Genomic DNA, 20,865 nt, shown 5'->3' on the forward strand with positions numbered 1-20,865 from the left:
TGAGGCATGAGAATTGCATGAACCCAGGAGGTGGAGATTGCAGTGAGCCAAGATCGTGCCACTACACTCCAGCCTGGAGGATAGAACGAGACTCTTGTCTCCAAAAAAAAAAAAAAAAAGCCTTTAATTTTGTTTTGTTTTGTTTTGTTTTGTTTTGTTTTGTTTGTTGAGATGGAGTCTCGCTCTGTCATCCAGGCTGGAGTGCAGTGGCGTGATCTCTGCTCACTGCAAGCTCCTCCGCCTCCCGGGTTCACGCCATTCTCCTGCCTCAGCCTCCCTAGAAGCTGGGACTACAGGCGCCCGCCACCACGCCCGGCTAATTTTTTTGTGTTTTTAGTAGAGACGGGGTTTCACCGTGTTCGCCAGGATGGTGTCGATCTCCTGACCTCATGATCCGCCCGCCTCGGCCTCCCAAAGTGCTGGGATTATAGGCATGAGCCACCGCGCCCAGCCTAATATGTTTTAACTAGCATATATGAGTGAATCCTAATAAGAGTTATGGCTTATATTTTGTTTGTTCAGTAACACGTAAGCATCCATACATTGAACATGTATTGAGATCCTACCACTGTACTTAGTGCTGGGGGTTGGGGTGGCAAAAATAAGAATTAGTCTCTTCCCTCTAGAAAGAAACATAGAGTCTAACAAAGAAAGATAGAAAAATAAGATGTTCCATCCTTGTTGTAGATCTACGTTGTAGAAGTCTCTGTTGGGTACACGGGTGACAAATGTGAAAAAATGTAATTCTGAGGAAGGGAGATACAAGAAAGCTTTCATTTGAGGTAGTTAACACCTAAGTCTTGCTCTGTAGGTGATAGGTAACAGGTGTAAGTTGTTTAAGCCAGAGATTAGTGGTTTGGCTTCAGAAGACATTCGTCAAGGTAGAAGAGTACAATTTAGAATCTGTGTATTCATGATAATAAAAGCTCTGGGGAAAATGGGGACAAATAAAAAATAGAATCCTAACACATACTACTGGGAAGAGCAAGAACATATGGACAAAAAGATAATGTTGGCAGTCTTTGGATACAGAATCTATTTAAAAATACAACTTCTAAGTAAGTGTCTTATAGAAAAGATAGAGGTTGGGTGTGGTGGCTCATGCCAGCAATCCCAGCACTTTGGGAGGCTGAAGTGGGAGGATCACTTGAGCTCAGGAGTTCAAGACCAGCCTGGGCAACATAACGATACCCTACTTTCCACAAAAGTACAAAAAGTAGCTGGGCATGGTAACGTGCACGTTTGTAGTCCCAGCTTCTCAGGGGGCTGAGCTGAAACGATCACTTGAGCCCCGGAGGTTGAGGCTGCTGTGAGCCATGATCTTGCCACTGTACCACAGCTTGGGTGACAAAGTGAGACTCTGTCTCAAAAAAAAAACAAACTTCTATTGTATACAAGAAATGCCATAAACAGTCAAAATAAAAAATACTTAATTTAAATCTGTTTACATAATGACAGATAAAAGATTGTTTGTTGTTTGACGAGAACTCCTAAAAGCTAACAAGAAGACAATAGGCCGAAAGAAAAATAGGCAAAGAGTGGAGCTTGACAGTACATAGAAGAGTAAATCCTTATAGAAGGGCCAGGCGCAGTGGCTCACGCCTGTAATCCCAGCTCTTTGGGAGGCCGAGACAGGTGGATCATTTTAGGCCAGGAGCTCAAAACCAACATGGCAAAACTCCATCTCTACTAAAAATACAAAAAAGTACCCAGGAGTGTGGCTTGTGCCTATAATCCCAACTACTCCGGAGGCTGAGGCGGGAGAATTGCTTGAACCCAGAAGGCGGAGGTTGCAGTGAGCTGAGATTGCACCACTGCACTTCAGCCTGGGCAGCAGAGTGAGTGAGACTCTTGTCTCAAAAAAAAAAAAAAAAAAAAAAAATCCTCATGGAAGGATTTACTCCTAAATCGAGGCCAGGCATGGTAGTTCACGCCTGTAATCCTAACCACATTGGGAGGTTGAGGGAGGAGGATCTCCTGAACCTAGGAGTTCAAGAGCATTTGGGCAGCATAACAATATCCTGTCTCTACCAAAAATTAAAAATTAGCTGGCGCAAAAAAATTAACCAGGTGTGGTGGCATGCACCTTACAGTTTCAGCTACTCCAGAGGGTGAAGCGTGAGGATCACTGGAGCCTGGAAGGTTGAGGCAGCAGTGAGTTATGGTCACTTCACTGCACTTCAGCCTAGATGACAGAGCGAGACCCTGTCTCAAAAAAAAAACAGAAGAGTAAATCCAAATTGTTACAGCCTGTTGTGAAAGGCAGTGTGATATTATCTATCAAAATGAAAAATACACCCTTCAACCCAGCAACTCCCCATAATTGTATGGGGTTTGAAGCCCATAGAAATAAAAGCACTAGTGGGTAAAGATACATGTCTATTAATGGCATTATTTATAGGAGGAGAAAGTGGAAAACAATCTGAGAATACTGTGAGTTGGGGAAGACATAACATCTCTACCACAGAATATCTGTAGCCATTAAAAAGGATATTTGAGCTATAATGTTTGACTTTGCATAATTTCCAAGAAATTGATTAAGGAAAGCTTTTAAGAATGGCATGTTTGGCCGGGCACGGTGGCTCAAGCCTGTAATCCCAGCACTTTGGGAGGCCGAGATGGGCGGATCACGAGGTCAGGAGATCGAGACCATCCTGGCTAACACGGTGAAACCCCGTCTCTACTAATAATACAAAAAAATCTAGCCGGGCATGGTGGCGGGCGCCTGTAGTCCCAGCTACTCACTCAGGAGGCTGAGGCAGGAGAATGGCGTGAACCCGGGAGGCGGAGCTTGCAGTGAGCTGAGATCCGGCCACTGCACTCCAGCCCGGGCGACAGAGCGAGACTCCGTCTCAAAAAAAAAAAAAAAGAATGGCATGTTTAATATTTAACTTTTGAAATGAGATTATATGAGAATTTTAACAACTGCTTATAGCTTTATCTGCCAATCTGTTAACATTCCCCACTCCCAAATATATGTGTGTCTGTGTGCATGTGTATATCTTACAGCATGGAATTAGGTCTGGGTAATACCAGGCCATTTTAACAGGTTACTTTAGAAGGCCTAGGATTGAGTGTGGAAAGTGTTTATTTTATTTCCTTTTATCGTAGCAACTGAAACAATTCTAAAGGTATTCCTTTTATTATTTGAAAATCACAAACACCAAGTCTTGCTATGGGATTAGACCCTGCCATGGTTTTAATCATTAATACTAGAAGGTGAAGCCAAAGGACACAGCAGGTGTATGCTTAGATACCCATTAACTTAGAAATAAATGGAGAACTTAGTTGTCCTTTCCATTTCATTTTTTCTAACACTGTCTTTGTGAACTCTAAATAATTGAGATACTGAAATACTTAAGAAATAATATGTTGTTTTTCATTTACTGCTTAACTCAATTATCTCTCCCTTCCTTTTTTTCCAGATGATCAGTAGAATTGAATATGTGCATACAAAGAATTTTATACACAGAGACATTAAACCAGATAACTTCCTAATGGGTATTGGGCGTCACTGTAATAAGGTTAGTCAAATGCTCTTTGCATGAAAGAACAAAGAGTAAAGTTTCGACAAGAATTGCTTTGGTAAACTTTTCAATCTTTTAAAAAGCCATAGTAAGTTGAATTTGCTGTTGACAGTTGCTTTAAAAGATTGTGCTATAAGGATAATCAGCTAACTCCATTAACTTAGTAACTTGAAATAAATTCTCTTCAACTTACCCAACTGAGGTTAGTTACCTATATGGAAATATAAAATTCTAAGGGCTGTATAATGAACTGTAGTTGTCTAAGTTATTTAACTGTTGCACAGTTGTATCTATTTTCATTTACAAAAATAGCAAAAACCCCCATATTCTTTTCTTCCTGAATGCTTAAAACCAGATTTTAACCTTTGGCTCTGAAGTGTGGGTTTTAATATATGTGCTTGTGCCAGTGTGGGAACACTGACTTATCTGTCACCATGGTGTTAACATTTGCTGACTGAGCATGGTTGATAATGAGAATTCTTCAGTCCTTGAATTTGTGTATTTAAAAGGATAACTTTTGGGCCTGCTTCAAAAGTAGTTGACAGTTTTTTACTTGGGTGCCAAATTGGGTGAGTTCTCCACCCCTTCCTCTCCCTTTAAAGGAAAATGTAGACAAGTGAAATGAACATTCATACAACAAAACTAGTGTTCATTTGGGGTCTGTGAGAGTGGTTCAATTTATGGGGTGATTGGGTTTTAGCTAGTGGCGCATGATTGCAGTTAGAAACTAATTGTGCTGACATTTTTTTCTGTAATGATTAGTCTTACTGAGTGAATTGCTTTCTTTATCGATACTATGTTGAGCTCGGGCAGACAGGCAGCATTGGCAATGCACTAAGCATGTTGTGATCTGATGATCTATCTGATAGAAATTCTCAACTTCAGGACAACTTGGGGGCTTTTTTGTTTTTTGTGGCTTTTTTGTTTTGTTTTTGGAAGGAAGATGCCCATTTGTTTTGCTAAACTATTAGGAAATGTTTGGTGTTTTTAGGTCTAGCTATAAATGTTTACCTTTGTTTGCCTGTATGAATGCCAACTGGGAGCCATTACCATTAGAATTGGTGTTACTTGTTAATGTGAGATACTGATGTTGGTCTGATCAGGTTTTAGGAAATTAAATATTTTTGTTCAGCTTTAAATAATGAAAGGTGTTTAAATATACACATATCTTGTCATTCCCAAGTTGCATTAGAAAATATTTTGTAACTTTTCTCTGAAGTATCCAGGTTTTTATTACTGTAAAGCCTGGTAATTCAATTGAAAAAAAGAATTACTGTTCTTAAATTTTGGGGCAGTTTTGTCCATTTGACTCCAATCTTCTTGGCCATTTCCCAGCCCTCTCCTTCCCGTTTTCTTACCCCCTAAAAACCCATTATCACCATGTGATTCCTATTCTGCATCGTTGACATTGCAGTACATGGTTTTTGCCTTAAATTTAAATGATGACCTAGATATCACTTTGCCTTCCCCCCACAACCCCCTTAAGAATAGCTTGTTAATAGTGTAAGTTACCTAGTGGTGAAAACCTTTTTAGGAGGTTTAGGTCTCCTTTTCTCCTTGCAGATATTAAAAATAATTTTGTGGAGCTGCTTGCTGTTTAACATTGTTTTAGAGAGGCCCTGGGGTAGAAGCAAAGTGTTTTACTCAACTAAGATTCAAATGCTAAATGTTGCTCTTGAACATTTTAGATTAGTGTTTTGTTTATGTAGTTGATTTTTAGTGTTTTCTGTATTGTAGTTTGAAGAATGCCAGTTGTATGAGACTGGATTCTTTGGTCAGCTTGTTCCAGTAGTTTTCTATTCATGGGGAAAAAAAGGTTTTGGGGGGCTTTTGAGGACAATTTTTAAAGTTAAATTTTCTTATTTGGAAAATTGTTCTGAATTTGATATTTAGGAGTGGCCACTCCAATCTTAGTGAATTTGCTCATCTCTTCCAGTAATCAGCCCTGCATGCTTACGAAAATAAATTTTAAGGTGACTAAATGCCTTCTACCTCTTCCTTACTGAAGATTTTTTTCCCCCGTACAACCTTTTTTTGGGGGGGAAGGGCAGATTGTGGTACCAAAGATTACAGATCTAAATTCCCCATTTTTGATTAAAAAAATTAAAGAGCCAAATGTCACCATTGCTATCCCTGTTTCAGGCAGTGACACAAAATAGTGGCATTAAAAACCTGAGTAATTTCCAGAATTCAAATGTTCTTGAGCATGTGATTCTTATTTGGAAAACTGAGAAGCTACAGTGCTTGGTGGAAGAAGGATGGCATTTGGCTACCCTGTTCTTTCTCTAATGCCTCGGTGTTGCCTGTCTGCGCCGGCCATTGTTGCAATGTAAGCAATACTGTTTGATGCACTGCCACCCTCTATTGTCTGTTTAGTGTTTAGAATCTCCAGTGGGGAAGAGGAAAAGAAGCATGACTGTTAGTACTTCTCAGGACCCATCTTTCTCAGGATTAAACCAGGTCTGAAACTGTCTCCTATTCCAACCTCAATCCCAAATTCATGTGCTTTTCTTTTTTATTGTTTTATTTTGATGATTTTTGTTTTGTTTTAATTCTGGAGAATGTAGATCTTGCTCAAGCACCTCTTACGTTGGCATTATTCAGACATACTTGGCAAACATAACATTACTAAGATATTTCTTTGTGGCTTTTGCTTAAAACTTATAAAGTTTAGAAAAAAGGTAAATGAAAATAGGATATTATGCTTAGATCTGTAACATACATATGAGGAAATGATGTTGGTCTAGTATTGAAATTGTTTACCTAATAGTAAACTTGAGATAGATTGTTAGTTTTTAAAAATCTATTTGGAGTTACACAACTTAATGCACGAAATATATTTAAATTCAGTTCTTCAGTGCTGTATAATGAATATATTCTACCTCACCTCTCTTCCCCTTCCCTAAGGAACTTCAGGTAAGTGTAGATCAGATTTCAGATCTAGTGTTCCTAGAACTTATTTCCTCAGTCTATATTCTCAACTTCTAGCAAATGGATATTTACAGAGCATTATATGCTCTGGAACTAGAAGATACTGCATTCTTAACGATATAACAATAACATAGCTTAAGCACTTATCAAGCTATATGGTAAATTACCATTAGTAATACATCGAAATATATTAAATTTAGTTTTTGACAGGCTGGATAAAACACCCTACTAATTTTCTAAATTTGTAAGTAGAACTCTTCATAGTTTCTTATACTTTTGTTGAAGTTAAATAGCTTTTTTTCTCACAAAATTTAAGTTCATAAATGTTCATGCTTCTGAGCAAATGAATCTTAATCATTCAGTTTAGTATACAGTGAAGAGGAAGTATTGGCATGAGTAATCAAAAAGCAAAAAACATACTTTGTAATACCTTAATTATCCACATGTATCATCTGGATAATCATTTAATCCTTTTCCACACTGCCCAACTTTTTTCCAGGAACCACCTCCAGCTATTAAAAAAGGTTTCAGAAATTCAGTTATTTTTATTCAGGCAAAGAAGTACCAAGTATTGTGACTAGTTAGATAAGGGGTGGGAGGAAGACAGTAGATGGTGGATCATTAGGCATATTATAAGAATAAAACTCTAGTTTTATAGTGCCTCAGTTTTACTTACCCATTCACATATTTTGCTTACATTTCGTAGCATCATTTAATAATTTACATAGAAAGTTGTATTAAATTGTTTAGATTTTGTACATACAGGTTAGCTAGGTTTTTAGTAAAGTGACTTTGTGAATAGTTTAGAAGGGCAGGGGAAATTATGACCCTTGGTTAGGAAAAAAAAATGCTGCAAGTACTAAACACTAAAATTAGCAACAGTGATTTTGAAGAAAATGTGCCTCTAGTGAATGGAATTATGGAATTATCCCTCCGCTTTTTTTGGTTTTTGGTTTTGTTTTGTTTTTTGTTTTTGGTGTTTTGTTTTGTTTTGTTTTGTTTTGTTTTGTTTGTTTTGTTTTGAGACAGAGTTTCACTCTGTTGCCCAGGCTAGAGCGTAGAGTGCAATGGCGTGGTCTCGACCCACTGCAACTTCCACCTCCCAGGTTCAAGCAGTTCTGCCACAGCCTCCTGAATAGCTGGGTTTACAGGTGCACACCACTATGCCCAGCTAATTTTTGTATTTTTAGTGGAGACGGGGTTTTACCATGTTGGCCAGGCTCGTCTTGAACTCCTGACCTCAAGTGATCCACCTGCCTTGGTCTCCCAAAGTGCTGGGATTGTAGGCATGAGCCACTGCGCCTGGTCAAATTATCCCCTATTTATCAACTCAGTTCCCTGTGCCTTTAAAGAATAGGCTGCATTGTTTAAAATGGACGCACATTTTACTTATAACATGTAGTCAGTAAAAACCCACAGAAAAGGAGCTTGACCCATTGAAGGAAGTGCCTGTGTCTTTGCACATAAAAGTCTATAATAAAAATGCATTATCTTATGCTTATTTGGTACTGACTTTTCCTCATTTGGTTCTGCCTTTCCATATTTACAGCTTTTTGGTTGTATCTTTGGCATCATGTGGTTTCATGTAAACACTTCCATTATATGTTTATATTTATTAGTTTTAAACAGCAAAGCATACAGAGAGCTACTAAAGAAGCTTGATAGGTACCTGAAGGTAATGAACCACCAAGAGTTTTATTTCCTTTTTTAATTTCAAGTAGTTTTCCTTTCAGTTGTTTACTGAGAATAGGCTATCTTTGTTCAGTAGTAACATCTTTTCCTGACGTATTTGCAGTTTTATAAGAGGAGAACATTTAAAATTATTTGCTCTTTAGATTTTGTTTTAGATTGAGATGTTTAAGAAGATCGTGTTTACATATTTGTAGTTTTCTTGATAAATAAGGTTTCCTCCTTTAGCGTTGTGGGAGGAAAGAACTCTCCAGTGAACACTGAACTTTTATAAAGCAGTCTTTTGGTTGTGAGAAAGTATCTGGTTATTGAGTCACAAATGGAGCTATTGAATGTAGAGTTAGACAAGAATAAACTGTTAGACATACTCATGTCAGAGCTCTTCCCTTTTGTCCTTCATTTTAAAGTACCAAAGGAAACAATCCTAGAAAATGTGAACTGGAGGAAATTCTGTGTACTAATCACTCTTCATTCAATGTCTACGTATTTCTTAGAGATATTTTTAAATACCATGAAGCTGAATGTCCTTTTGTGTTTATTTTCCCCATGTTTTCTTTTCACTATGAATCTGCAGAACTTAATCATCATTTTTGTTTGCTTAACAAATGTATTTTGCTCATTTTAATATTTGTGTACTGATCTGGTTTTCATATCAAGAGAAACTTAAAGTATGAGCTTTATTTCTTAGTGTTTTACAACACAAATTTTCCTGCAATGACTTGATTGCTTAGGAAGGGAGTTTAATCTTTTTACTTAAGAGAGTCTTCATCCAGTTAACATTTACTAATAATTTAATCTTCATTCTTTTATAGTAGACTAAGTAAAAATCAGTATCTTGTTGTTGACATGGTGACTGAAGCTCAACTGTCAGTGTCTTTACTGTCCAAAGTATAATCGAGAATAGGTTATAATGCTTGGCTGAAATAGATGTTACTCATCTTCCTAAGAGAGGTACTTAGTCAGATCTTTATAACCTAAATCACTACCTTGCTTTATTTATTGACATGAAATCTACAGGTTAGGTGATCGAGTTTGCCAGCACATCACAAATTATAAACTGTCAAAAGGGACCCAATAGCCTAATGGAGAGAAGAACTACAAAATTTAGGACTAACTAGGAGCACAGTAGACTAGGGCTATATAGTGTAAGGGCACATAGACCTGCCTAGCTTAATATCTGTAGATTAACTTTTATTAAAATATAGCAAATAGGTGATTTTATGACAAAAGCCAAAATTTTAAGTAAAGATTATTTCTTTTCATATGGGAGGTAAATATGAATATGTTTTGGGTTTCTTTTTCATAAAAATAGTTATTTGCTTTTAAAAGGCTTAAGTTCTGGAGTGTAAACTTGAATTACGTACAACAATTAGCTACATTATAAATGAATACCTTATTCCCTGAGTACCATATAGACATGATAACACTAAACGTTATTTTGTTCTAAACACTAATTTTGTTTTTAGTTAGCTCACTTAAACTGCTAATTGTAAGCCACCTTGATTTAAATGCTAAGTGCTTTTCGGGGGGATTTTTATATCAACTTGTCAAATTTTCTAGAAGTTTAACCTGACCCATGTGTATGATATCAGTGCCAAGTCGTAGTTTTATTAATAAAAGTCTTAGTTTCATTGGCAATGTCAGACTTTTAGGGTAGATAACAAGCATTCTGTTGGCACATTTAAGGATGGCCTTTGTAGGAGGGAAGAGTTCAGACAGCTATCTGGATTTTTTTTTTTTTTTTTTCTTTTTTTAGGACAGTTTTGCTCTGTGATCAGGCTGGAGTGCAGTGACGTGGTCTTGGCTCACTGCAGCCTCTGCCTCCCGGGTTCAAGCAATTCTCCTGCCTCAGCGTCTTGCGTAGATGGGACTACAGGCATGTGCCACCATGCCTGGCTATTTTTGTATTTTTTGTAGAGATAGGACTTTGCCATGTTTGGCCAGGCTGGTCTCAAACTCCTGACCTCAAGTTATCCGCCCGCCTCAGCCACCCAATGTGCTAGGATTATAGGCGTGAGCTACTGCACTCGGCCATTATATCTAGATTTTGAAACCTCATGTTTGTTTACCAATAGTAACAGGTATATAGACTATCAGGTGTCATGACAAATAGCACACTTGTTGCTTCTGCTGTCAGGCATGTATATGTTTCTTACTTTATAAAGACAGGCTCCTGAGTATGTAATGAAATGGGCCTGCAAAATCTGCAGATGACAAGGATAAACTACTAGACTTTTTTTTTTTTAACTTGATTTATTGATGAAGACTAGTAAAAGCTTATGGGGGGGTGTTAAGTCTGTTGATTATCTGTTCTATTAATACTTAGGATACTTTCTTTTGATATATTCGAATGCGTAGAATAGATACTGTTTAATGAATAAGAAGCAGTTTAATTGAACAAGGTTGGAAACCTAATGTTTCTGTATTTCTCTTTTAAAGTTATTCCTTATTGATTTTGGTTTGGCCAAAAAGTACAGAGACAACAGGACAAGGCAACACATACCATACAGAGAAGATAAAAACCTCACTGGCACTGCCCGATATGCTAGCATCAATGCACATCTTGGTATTGAGCAGAGGTAAGTTCAAAAATGGAATGTGCTTATCGTAGCCACAGCAGAAGCCATCAATGGGTTTTTGAAATATTTTAGTTTCTTACAATGTCTGAGGATGTTTCTTGGCTGAGAATTTGAAGGATGCTTATTAATCATTTTACCTGCTGCTTTAGACAGTGTAGAGAAGACTGTTAAATGAGATCTTTTGAATTTTTTGTTGTTATTGAAGGTTGTCTCTTGGGGGGAAAATACTGCGTGATATAAAGTTAGAAGCATAAGTGCAATGTTGACGTTTCTTTTTGCAGCTGAAGATAGTACATATATTTTTGAAGCTATTTGGGGCTTTTATACTTTAGTAATTCACGTTGAGTTTGGGAAGAATGCATTATTTATTTTTGAAAGGAAAATGTTATCAGTATCCTAATAAACCAAAAGTGGGTTGATGGACCATCTCCTGTTATACTTCACTCAAATATGTAAATTAATAGGATCTAGTTTCAAGTAAAAAAATGTCACAGTCTCTGCTGTCTTCCTGTTTCTTCACGTGAGTTCTAGAGTTTCAAGTTCCTTTCATCTTTTACAGTCACTTTTCGCTCCTTAAAACAAGCATAGAAGTGATAAGTGGGAAAAAACAATGATATGCCTCCAGGTTAAACAACCTCATACCAAGAATTTCAGGCTTAAGAAATATCCATGAATATCTGAATACTCTAGGTTAAACGGTAATGTCACTTTTTCCGTATGCCAAGGCATTACCTACACCTACCCTTAAATATATATATCTCTAAATATATATTTGTATGTATGTATATATAGATACGTATGCATGAATACATTCATATAGATGTTCAATTAGTTTTAAGTTGTAACTCCTTTTCAGTGCTCCTGAAGTTTTTTAAATGAGTTTCTGCAAAACATAGAAATGTCATCCTGCTTGGTTCATTAAGCTCATTTAGAGGGTTGTTTAGCCAAATCCGTTTTCTTCTTTTAAAATTAAATTGTAAGATAGTAGTTTGTCTTATTTTGGATTCTATGGGAAAAGTTTTGTTTAGAGGTAGGTAGCACACGAACTTTTTAAAATCACCTTAAATAAGTAGCTTCTTGTGTAAGACACCAAATAGTGTTCCCTCCTCATTTGGGAACATTTCTCCTGGGTACTTGGCTTTCTTTCATATGTTTTTCATAATAATATTTCCAGTTTATAAAATTACGTTCTCTTTTCTAGTCGCCGAGATGACATGGAATCATTAGGATATGTTTTGATGTATTTTAATAGAACCAGCCTGCCATGGCAAGGGCTAAAGGTAAACCAGACTCACATTATCAGATTTTTCTCTCTCTTTTTTAGAATAAAAATATATATTGGAGAAGATAAGATTTAAGGTCCTTTATAAGTCTGAGATTTTTCTGAGATAATAATTAACCTTAATTTACTTTTTACCTTTTATTTGGGAAAATGAAACCAGATCATTTTAGTAAGAACTTAGTTCAGCTGAAGAACAGTGTCCTCTGAGAGACAGTAAGCTGGTACCCACTGGTAGCCACTAGCTCTATCCAGATGGAAGTGGACATGGACTAAGAAAGGTGGAGACTTTCTCATGTTAATATGTTGCCATTATGTTGAAAATGTATGTTTTTATGTACAGCAAAACCTGTTTATCCAGCAATACATGTCCTAACATTTTGTTTCTATTAGCTAGGCATTTACCATTACTTTTATGAGTGTGTGTTAATGATAAATCACCATGTCCTAATTTTGGGTGGGGGTGGGGGCACGGGGAATGGTCTTGCTCTGTGGCCCAGGCCGGAGTGCAGTGACACAGTGTGGCTCACTGCAGCCTCAACCTCCTGGGCTCAAGCAATCCTCCTACCTGTCAGCCTTCTACCTGTAGCTGGGACTACAGGAATATGCCACCATGCTCAGCTAATTTTTAAATTTTTTTTGTAGAAACAGTGTCTCACTGTGTTGCCCAGACTGGTCTCAAACTCTTGGGCTCAAACAATTCTCCCACTTCAGCATCCTAAAGTACTAGGATTACAGATGTGAGTCACCACTGTTGGTGTGTCCTAAATTTTAATGGCTATTTTTGTACCTTACCTGTTCTTTAAAGAAATACCTGTATTTATTGAGTGACTGTGAGCTAGTGCTCAGTCCTTGGGTAGGTGGCTTTATTCAATATGAGTATTTTCACTTTAGAAAAATATTGTGACTTATACAGTTAACTCCATTTATTAATGTCACTAATTGATGAACAAACTTTTTTTGTATTAATCTGATGCCTTTGCCCTTGTGTTGGAACATGGGTTAAGAAAATGCTTTTCAGGCTAAGCATAGTGGCTCATGCCTGTAATCTTCAACACTTTGGGAGGCCCAGCCGGGTGGATCACTTGAGCCCTGGAGTTCAAGACCAGCCTGGTCAATATGGCAAGACCTCACTTCTACTTTAAAAAAAAAATAGCAGGATGTAGTGTCACATGCCCATAGCCCCAGTTACTCAGGAGGCTGAGCTGGGAGGATTGCTTTGAGCCCAGGAGTTCAAGGCTACAGTAAGCTGCACTCCAGCCTGGGCAACCAAGGGAGACCTTGTCTCAAAAAAAAAGAAAGAAAGAAAAGGAAAAAGGAAAGAAAATGCTTTTCAGCTGGGTATGATGATGCACACCTGTAGTCCCAGCTACTTGAGAGGCTGAGTCAGGAGGATTGCTTGAGGCCAGGAGTTGGAGGCCACAGAGAATTACTGCTGAGCCTGTGAATGGCTACTGCACTCCAGCCTGGGCAACATAGTGAGACCCCATCTTCTTAAAAATATATAGAAAGAAAGAAAATGCTTCTCAATTTTGGCCCCAGCCATTTTTACTTAAATCTAATATCCATATATTCCTATTAGACTCACCCTTTCCCTATAGCTAAAATTGTGTTCTTAGAGAAGAAACTTATATCAGAAGTTAACAGTTTGGGAAAAAAATTTTTTAGATGTATTATCCTTCGATTTTTAAAATTCTGGGTTAAAATTTCTCTTGAATCTCACAGGTATATGTTTATATGTCTAGTGCATTAAACTACTAAGATTCTTCTCAGTAGCACTGAGTATATCTTTTTGATTTTATTCTTTTCCACAGGCTGCAACAAAGAAACAAAAATATGAAAAGATTAGTGAAAAGAAGATGTCCACGCCTGTTGAAGTTTTATGTAAGGTAAGTATGCATGATGAATATTAAAAAAACATAAATGAAGCCAGGCATAATGGCTCACGCCTGTAATCCCAGCACTTTGGGAGGCCAAGGCAGTAGGTCACTTGAGCCCAGGAGTTCAAGACCAGCCTGGGCAACATAGGGAAACCCCATTTCTACCTTAATAGATAAATGATCCAGCTGGGCACAGTGGCTCACGCCTGCAATCCCAGCACTTTAGAAGACCAAGGTGGGTGGATCGCTTGAGCCCAGAAGTTCCACAAGACCAACCTGGGCAACATGGTCAAATCCCTTATCTACCAAAAATACAAAAGTTAGCTGGGTGCGGTGATGCATGTCTGTGGTCCCAGCCACTCAGGAGCCTGAGGCAGGAGGATCACTTGAGCCCGGGAGGCACCAATTGCAGTGGTGCAATCTTGGCTCTCTGGCAAGGATCTGAGATTTCACCCCTGCACTCCAGCCTGGGTGACAGAGTAAGACTCTGTCTTGAATGAGTGAATAAATGAATGAATGATCCAAGAAGAAAAATGAACATTTTATTTGCCAGCTCTGTAACTTGTAACATTGAGTTAGGTAGCTATTCACCATTTTAAATGTACATTTTGTTTATTCTAAATATCTTTAACAAGGGCTTTTAACATAGGGGTCCTTTTAAATAAGTGTTTTTGCTAGACACAGTGGCTCACAGCCATAGTCACTTTGGTAGGCCGAGGTGGGTGGATCGCTTGAGCCCAGGAGTTCAAGAGCAGTCTAGGCAACATGGTGAAACCCCATCACTACAAAAATTAACAAAAATTAGCCTGGCATGGTGACACATGCCTGTAATCCCAGCTTCTTGGGGATGCTGGGGCAGGATGCTTGAGTCCAGGAGGTCGAGGCTGCAGTGAGCCAAGATTACACCACTGCAGTCCAATGTGGGTGACAGAGTCTCAACAACAACAAAAATAAGTAAAATAATAAAAAGTAAGTTAAATAAACATTTTAAGTAAGTAAAATAAGTGTTTTATAAGTTTCTGGTTTGTTAGGGCTCTCTGTTGAAAATTGGGGGAAAATAAGCAAGGCAGGTGAACGTTTTCAATAGAACCTCATTAATCTATAAGAAAAAGTAAGAAATATTCTCCTTACCCTAAACTGGTGCTGGAAGAGAAAAGTTATCAACAATTAGTACATTAAGGAACAGGGAAACATGCAGACAGATTGGAGCAATCCAAAATAGCAACTCTCCAACAATACAGGAATACAGAAGACAGTTTGAATCACACTCATTTTTTCTGAAATTTTCAACTTCATAGAAAGGCAATTGAGTTTAGAGTAGAGAGGTATTTGTGTCATGATGAATAACCATGATCTCTTCCATGAAAAGAAGGCCATATGGTCTTTCAGACAAGAAAGAATTATATACCTGAAATTAAGTACAAAGCAGTATACAAATAAATAGTTGAGGGAAGAAATCAATGAGAGTTAAAATAGTAATTATAAAGTGGTGAGATTGTTTTCAGTCTCATTGTCATGCTGTTTCCCATTAACACAGGCCATAAATGTATATAAATGTTGAGTTTTAGAAAGATGTATAATATGTATTATTTTACATCTTTTAACATGTATATGTTTCAAGTGGTCACCCAATTTATATCAGTGCAATCAATAAAAAATGTTGCAAGCATTTCCATTCTATCCTTCCTAACTCCAGGACATGAGAAATTTCTCAAAATCATAACATAGAAAGAGACTGCCTCCTTTAACTTTACCACTCTCCACATTGGCATTTACTCTAGGAGAGGAGATATAGAGGTTTGTGCTCTTTTAATATTTTGTATTTCCACATTGCTGATTGGGGAATCCTTTTGGTGACTAATACCTAGAGCCTTGAAAATGTTTATACATTGTTGAGAATCTTTCCTAAGCAGCTAAGTGGAAAAATTCTATACCCATAGATGTACTTAGCAGTATTATTAATAATAGAGAAAAATTAGAATACATCTAAATGTTCAATTATAAAGAACAAGTTAATGATGTATATACTAGGTAGAATATCATGCAACCATTTCAAAGCTTCTGAAGACTGGGCACAGTGGCTCACACCTGTAATCCCAGCACTGTGGGAGACCGAGGAGGCCAAGAGTAGCATATCTCTTGAGCTTGGGAATTTGAGACCATCCTTGGCAATATGACGAAACCCTGTCTCTACTAAAATATACAAAGAATTAACTGGGCATGGTGACTCGTGCCTGTGGTCATAGCTACTCAAGAAGCTGAGGTTGGAGGATTGCTTGAAGCCTGGGAAGTGGAGGTTGCAGTAAGCTGAGATTACACCACTGCACTCCAGCCTGGGAGACAGATTGAGACCCTGTCTTTTAAAAAAAAAAAAAAAAGTTTATGAAGAGGTGGAACTTTGATGAAACGACAAATTTTAACAAGTGGGCTATGTAAGTTATTTAAGAACATAGTTCTGTATAGGACAAGCACATATGGGAAAAGCATATGTATTTCTTCTACTAATATTGTACACAATAGGGTAGGTAGAGTCATGAAATGTTATTTAAATTTATGAGGAGACCATGCCATCATTTTAGCTCTCATATCTTCCTGTGAAATGGTAAAATATCCCACCCAAAATATCTTTTGCTTGTACTTAAATGCATTTATTTTCTATCTTTAAATGTTTGTTTTTAACTTTGTTTTAACCCTTGAACTTATAGGGGTTTCCTGCAGAATTTGCCATGTACTTAAACTATTGTCGTGGGCTACGCTTTGAGGAAGCCCCAGATTACATGTATCTGAGGCAGCTATTCCGCATTCTTTTCAGGTCAGTTTTTAAGGTATTTTAAGATTATAAACTCTGTGAGGGAAATTGGTTAAATTTACCTAACAAATTCATTCTGATAAATACTAAAGTAAAGCAGATCTAACTAACATGAATAAAAGATTTAAGAAACTGATTTATTTGGGACTAATTTGGCATTTTTCTATTTGCAGTGTAAATAAGTGATTTTAGTTTGGAGTGGATAGAGAGTTGAATCATGCTCAAAGTAGAATGTAACTTTTCCAGAATAGTTATAATTCATGTTAGATATAAGTGGCTGTCAGTGCCTTCTGGAACTCTCCAACTTTGTTACAGTGCCAAATAGAAAAAGCAGTTAAAATATCACGTAGTCATGGAGTCTGATCAAGTGGTAGCAGTCCTAAACTAGGGTAGGGTTCCTTAGGCACAACCCAGAACTGGTCTTGAAAAAGTGGGAGGAAATAGATTACATGTGGCTCAAACTCTTAGCTGGAAGAGAATAAGAATTGAGGTAATCCAGCCAGGTACGGTGGCTCATGCCTGTAATCCCAACACTTTGGGAAGCCAAGGCGGGCAGATCACTTGAGGTCAGGAGTTTGAGACCAGCCTGCCCAACATGGTGAAGCCCCATCTTTACTAAAAATACAAAAATTAGCCAGGTGAGGTGGTGTTCGCCTTTAATCCCAGCGACTCGAGAGGCTGAGGCAGGAGAATCTCTTGAACCTGGGAAGTGGAGGTTGCATTCAGTCGAGATCCCGCCAATGCACTCCAACCTGGGTGACAGTGAGGCTCTGTCTCAAAAAAAAAAAAAAGAAAAAAAGAAAGTAATCTGCCGGACACAATGGCTCACACCTATAATCCCAGCACTTTGGGAGGCTGATGGGGGTGGATCATCTGAGGCCAGGAGCTCGAGACCAGCCTGGCCAACACGGTGAAACCCCGTCTCTGCTACAAATACAAAAATTAGCCAGGTATGGTGGCAGGCACCTGTAATCCCACCTACTCAGGAGGCTGAGGCAGTAGAATTGCTTGAACCTGGGAGACGGAGGTTGCAGTGAGCCGAGATTGCACCACTGCACTCCAGCCTGGGCAATAAGAGCAAAACTTTGTCTCAAAAAAAAAAAAAAGAAAAAAAGAAAGAAAAAGAGAATTGAGGTAATCCTTTAACCCCAGAAAAGTGTCTTCCCAAAGCACCAGTCAGACATCTTATAACCAAACTTCCAGTTGAATATTTACTCTTACTTGTTTTTAGGAAGTACCTCCTCTTATGAGTATTCCCGTAGATAACTGACAGCTTGACTTGATGTTTCCGTTTTCATGCTGCCTTTTTTATCTATAAGAGAAATATTTTAGAAGCTGCCACACTTGAGGAAATATTCGTTGTGTAAAGAAATGCTCTCACTGTCTTAAAAAGTTAGTAGGTTATAAAGCCGGGCGCAGTGGCTCACGCCTGTAATCCCAACACTTCGGGAGGCCGAGACAGATGGATCATAAGTTAAGGAGATCAATACCATCCTGGCTAACATGGTGAAACCCCGTCTCTACTAAAAATACAAAAAAAAATTAGCCGGGCATGGTGGCGGGGCCCTGTGGTCCCAGCTACTCTGGAGGCTGAGGCAGGAGAATGGCGTGAACCTGGGAGGCGGATCTTGCGGTGAGCCGAGATCGCGCCACTGCACTCCAGCCTGGGGGACAGAGCAAGACTCTGTCTCAAAAAAAAAAAAAGTTAGTAGGTTATATGACTGGACTCTGTTATTAAAGGATTAACATAAAATATTTTATGTTTTCCAGGACCCTGAACCATCAATATGACTACACATTTGATTGGACAATGTTAAAGCAGAAAGCAGCACAGCAGGCAGCCTCTTCCAGTGGGCAGGGTCAGCAGGCCCAAACCCCCACAGGCAAGCAAACTGACAAAACCAAGAGTAACATGAAAGGTTAGTAGCCAAGAACCAAGTGACGTTACAGGGAAAAAATTGAATACAAAATTGGGTAATTCATTCATTTCTAACAGTGTTAGATCAAGGAGGTGGTTTTAAAATACATAAAATTTGGCTCTGTGTTAAAAAAAAAAAAAAAAAAGACGTCCTTGGAAAATTTGACTACTAACTTTAAACCCAAATGTCCTTGTTCATATATATGTATATGTATTTCTATATACATATATGTGTGTATATTTATATCATTTCTCTTGGGATTTTGGGTCATTTTTTAACAACTGCATCCTTTTTACTCATTCATTAACCCCCTTTCCAAAAATTTGGTGTTGGGAATATAATATCAATCAATCCAAAATCCTAGACCTAACACTTGTTGATTCCTAATAATGAATTTGGTTAGCCATATTTTGACTTTATTTCAGACTAACAATGTTAAGATTTTTTTATTTTGCATGTTAATGCTTTAGCATTTAAAATGGAAAATTGTGAACATGACGTAATTTCAAGAGGTGAGTCTGGCATGACCCCCGAAGTGTCTATCTTCTCAGTTGCAGAGCATCTCATTTTCCAATGCTCAAATAAACGCAAAGCTCAGCACATCTTTTCTAGTCACAAAAATAATTCTTTCATTTGCAGTTTAACTACATATGATCTTAATTTCAAAACGATTCCTTTGTTTTTGGCTTGATTTTTTTACAGTGTTGCAAATATCAGGCTCCCAGGGTTTAATGTGGAATTGAAGTCTGCAGTCAGGCCTTGCAAATTGAAGATAACTGGGGCAAATGCCTTTGAAACCGCTAGTCTATTTCCTTTCTTCCTTTCTCTGGCATTCTTACTGCCTGTAAGGAGTAGAACTGTTAGGGCACACTGTTGCTATACAGTTTGACTCCCATTTTCATGTTTTGTTTTGTTTTTTTCCCATTTCTGGGGCTTACCTCCTGATACCTGCCTACTTTCTGGAAGTAGTGGGCAAGTAAGATTTGGCTCTTGGTTTCTGATTTTTAAATTTCGGAATGACTGCTCTAGTCTGAACTTGGCCTTTATAGATTAATGTTTGCTTCACATTTTTAGTGTTGTATTTAAACCATTTTATAATTTAAAAATAGATTCTAATCTGTAGATACTTTTCAAGAAATATTATTAACTGATGTCATCCTCATCCCAGCAGCTCATCTGTTAGGAATGAAGTTGAGATACTTCTATTCCATGTTTCTGTATTTGAGAAGGATTCAAAGTTGAAGGTTTATTGTCGTTGGATTTTTCAGATGGTGACATTTAAACTCAGGGTAGCAAACACTAATGTTCACACAGTGCTCTGCCTCTGCATCTCAGTTGGGATAATTGCCCCTTTTGAGTGTTTTAATCATTGTGTAACTAATCATAATGCCAAGAAGCTCATAATGTGTTATGTAGCTAGTGTCACTGAAAAGCAGTCCTACCATTTAGGTAAGACCAAGTAGAGTCTCTAACCCAAGGACTTGTTACACCTGACAACCTATAGTGTATTTGCTTTTCCTCAAAAAATGAAACCAATTTTGCCTAAAGCTAGATGGGATAATAGGATCATAACAAGTTGCAGTTTCTATAACTAAAATTAGATTGAGGTCTCATCTGACCTAAAACATTTTACTTCAGGCATTCAGTAGACTTCAGAAAGAATTACCTTATTTTGAATTAGTTTATTTGTTAGTTTACTGTATGTCTCTTATTCAGTAAACAATCAGAATTTTTGTCCTGCCCTATCCAGGTCTTAAAGATGAGAAGTTGGATCCAATGTTTCCTTGCGGGGGGGCAAGGGGGAACTGTAATTAAACTTGTTTAATCCTTATTTTGTATTGTAGCTATTTTTTTTGAAAGCAACTTAAAATCTTATAAAAATTTTATAGCATCATTAGAGACAATGGTCATACAAATTATCACATAAACATTGACTTTAAAAATTAGGCTTTTCATAAAACACATCACATGTCATTGACTGCTTTTCAGAAATACACTTCCAAGGCAGTAAATCTGTATTGCTACTGAAAAGTGCCCCTTCACAGAACAGACTTCTTTTGCTCTTTGACATCTTGAAAACATCTTTCTTTTTTAATACAAAATCTTGTCCTCAAGACAAATCTTACATGAAACCCTCATAAACCATGAAAATGTAGCTGGCCTTAGGGCCTTAGGCATGAAATAAGCATGAGGAACATATTCCCCTAACTTCTAACCCCCAGCCCAGCAGGTTATCCTTTAAGAAATCTCCT

At 37.8% G+C, this 20,865-nt stretch overlaps 1 protein-coding gene across 8 annotated transcripts in view; it reads left to right on the forward strand.

Annotated features, from left to right (window-relative positions):
• CSNK1A1 (casein kinase 1 alpha 1) overlaps positions 1–20,865 on the forward strand; it is a 56,871-nt gene that overhangs the window by 28,397 nt on the left and 7,609 nt on the right. For 2 of the 8 annotated variants that reach the window (XM_017875811.1, XM_017875810.1), the window contains exons 4-10: positions 3,426–3,524; positions 5,904–5,987; positions 10,587–10,726; positions 11,928–12,006; positions 13,820–13,894; positions 16,591–16,697; positions 18,465–18,613. In XM_017875811.1, coding sequence (XP_017731300.1) covers positions 3,426–3,524; positions 5,904–5,987; positions 10,587–10,726; positions 11,928–12,006; positions 13,820–13,894; positions 16,591–16,697; positions 18,465–18,613 — 733 coding nt within the window. Of the gene's footprint in view, positions 1–3,425; positions 3,525–5,903; positions 5,988–10,586; positions 10,727–11,927; positions 12,007–13,819; positions 13,895–16,590; positions 16,698–18,464; positions 20,150–20,363; positions 20,833–20,865 lie in introns of those variants that run through there. The other 6 variants (XM_017875808.1, XM_017875814.1, XM_017875813.1 and 3 more) reach the window with 6 other exon arrangements.

Source organism: Rhinopithecus bieti, unplaced genomic scaffold (genome assembly GCF_001698545.2).
Source record: "Rhinopithecus bieti isolate Rb0 unplaced genomic scaffold, ASM169854v2 scaffold_7673, whole genome shotgun sequence".
NCBI lineage: Eukaryota > Metazoa > Chordata > Mammalia > Primates > Cercopithecidae > Rhinopithecus > Rhinopithecus bieti.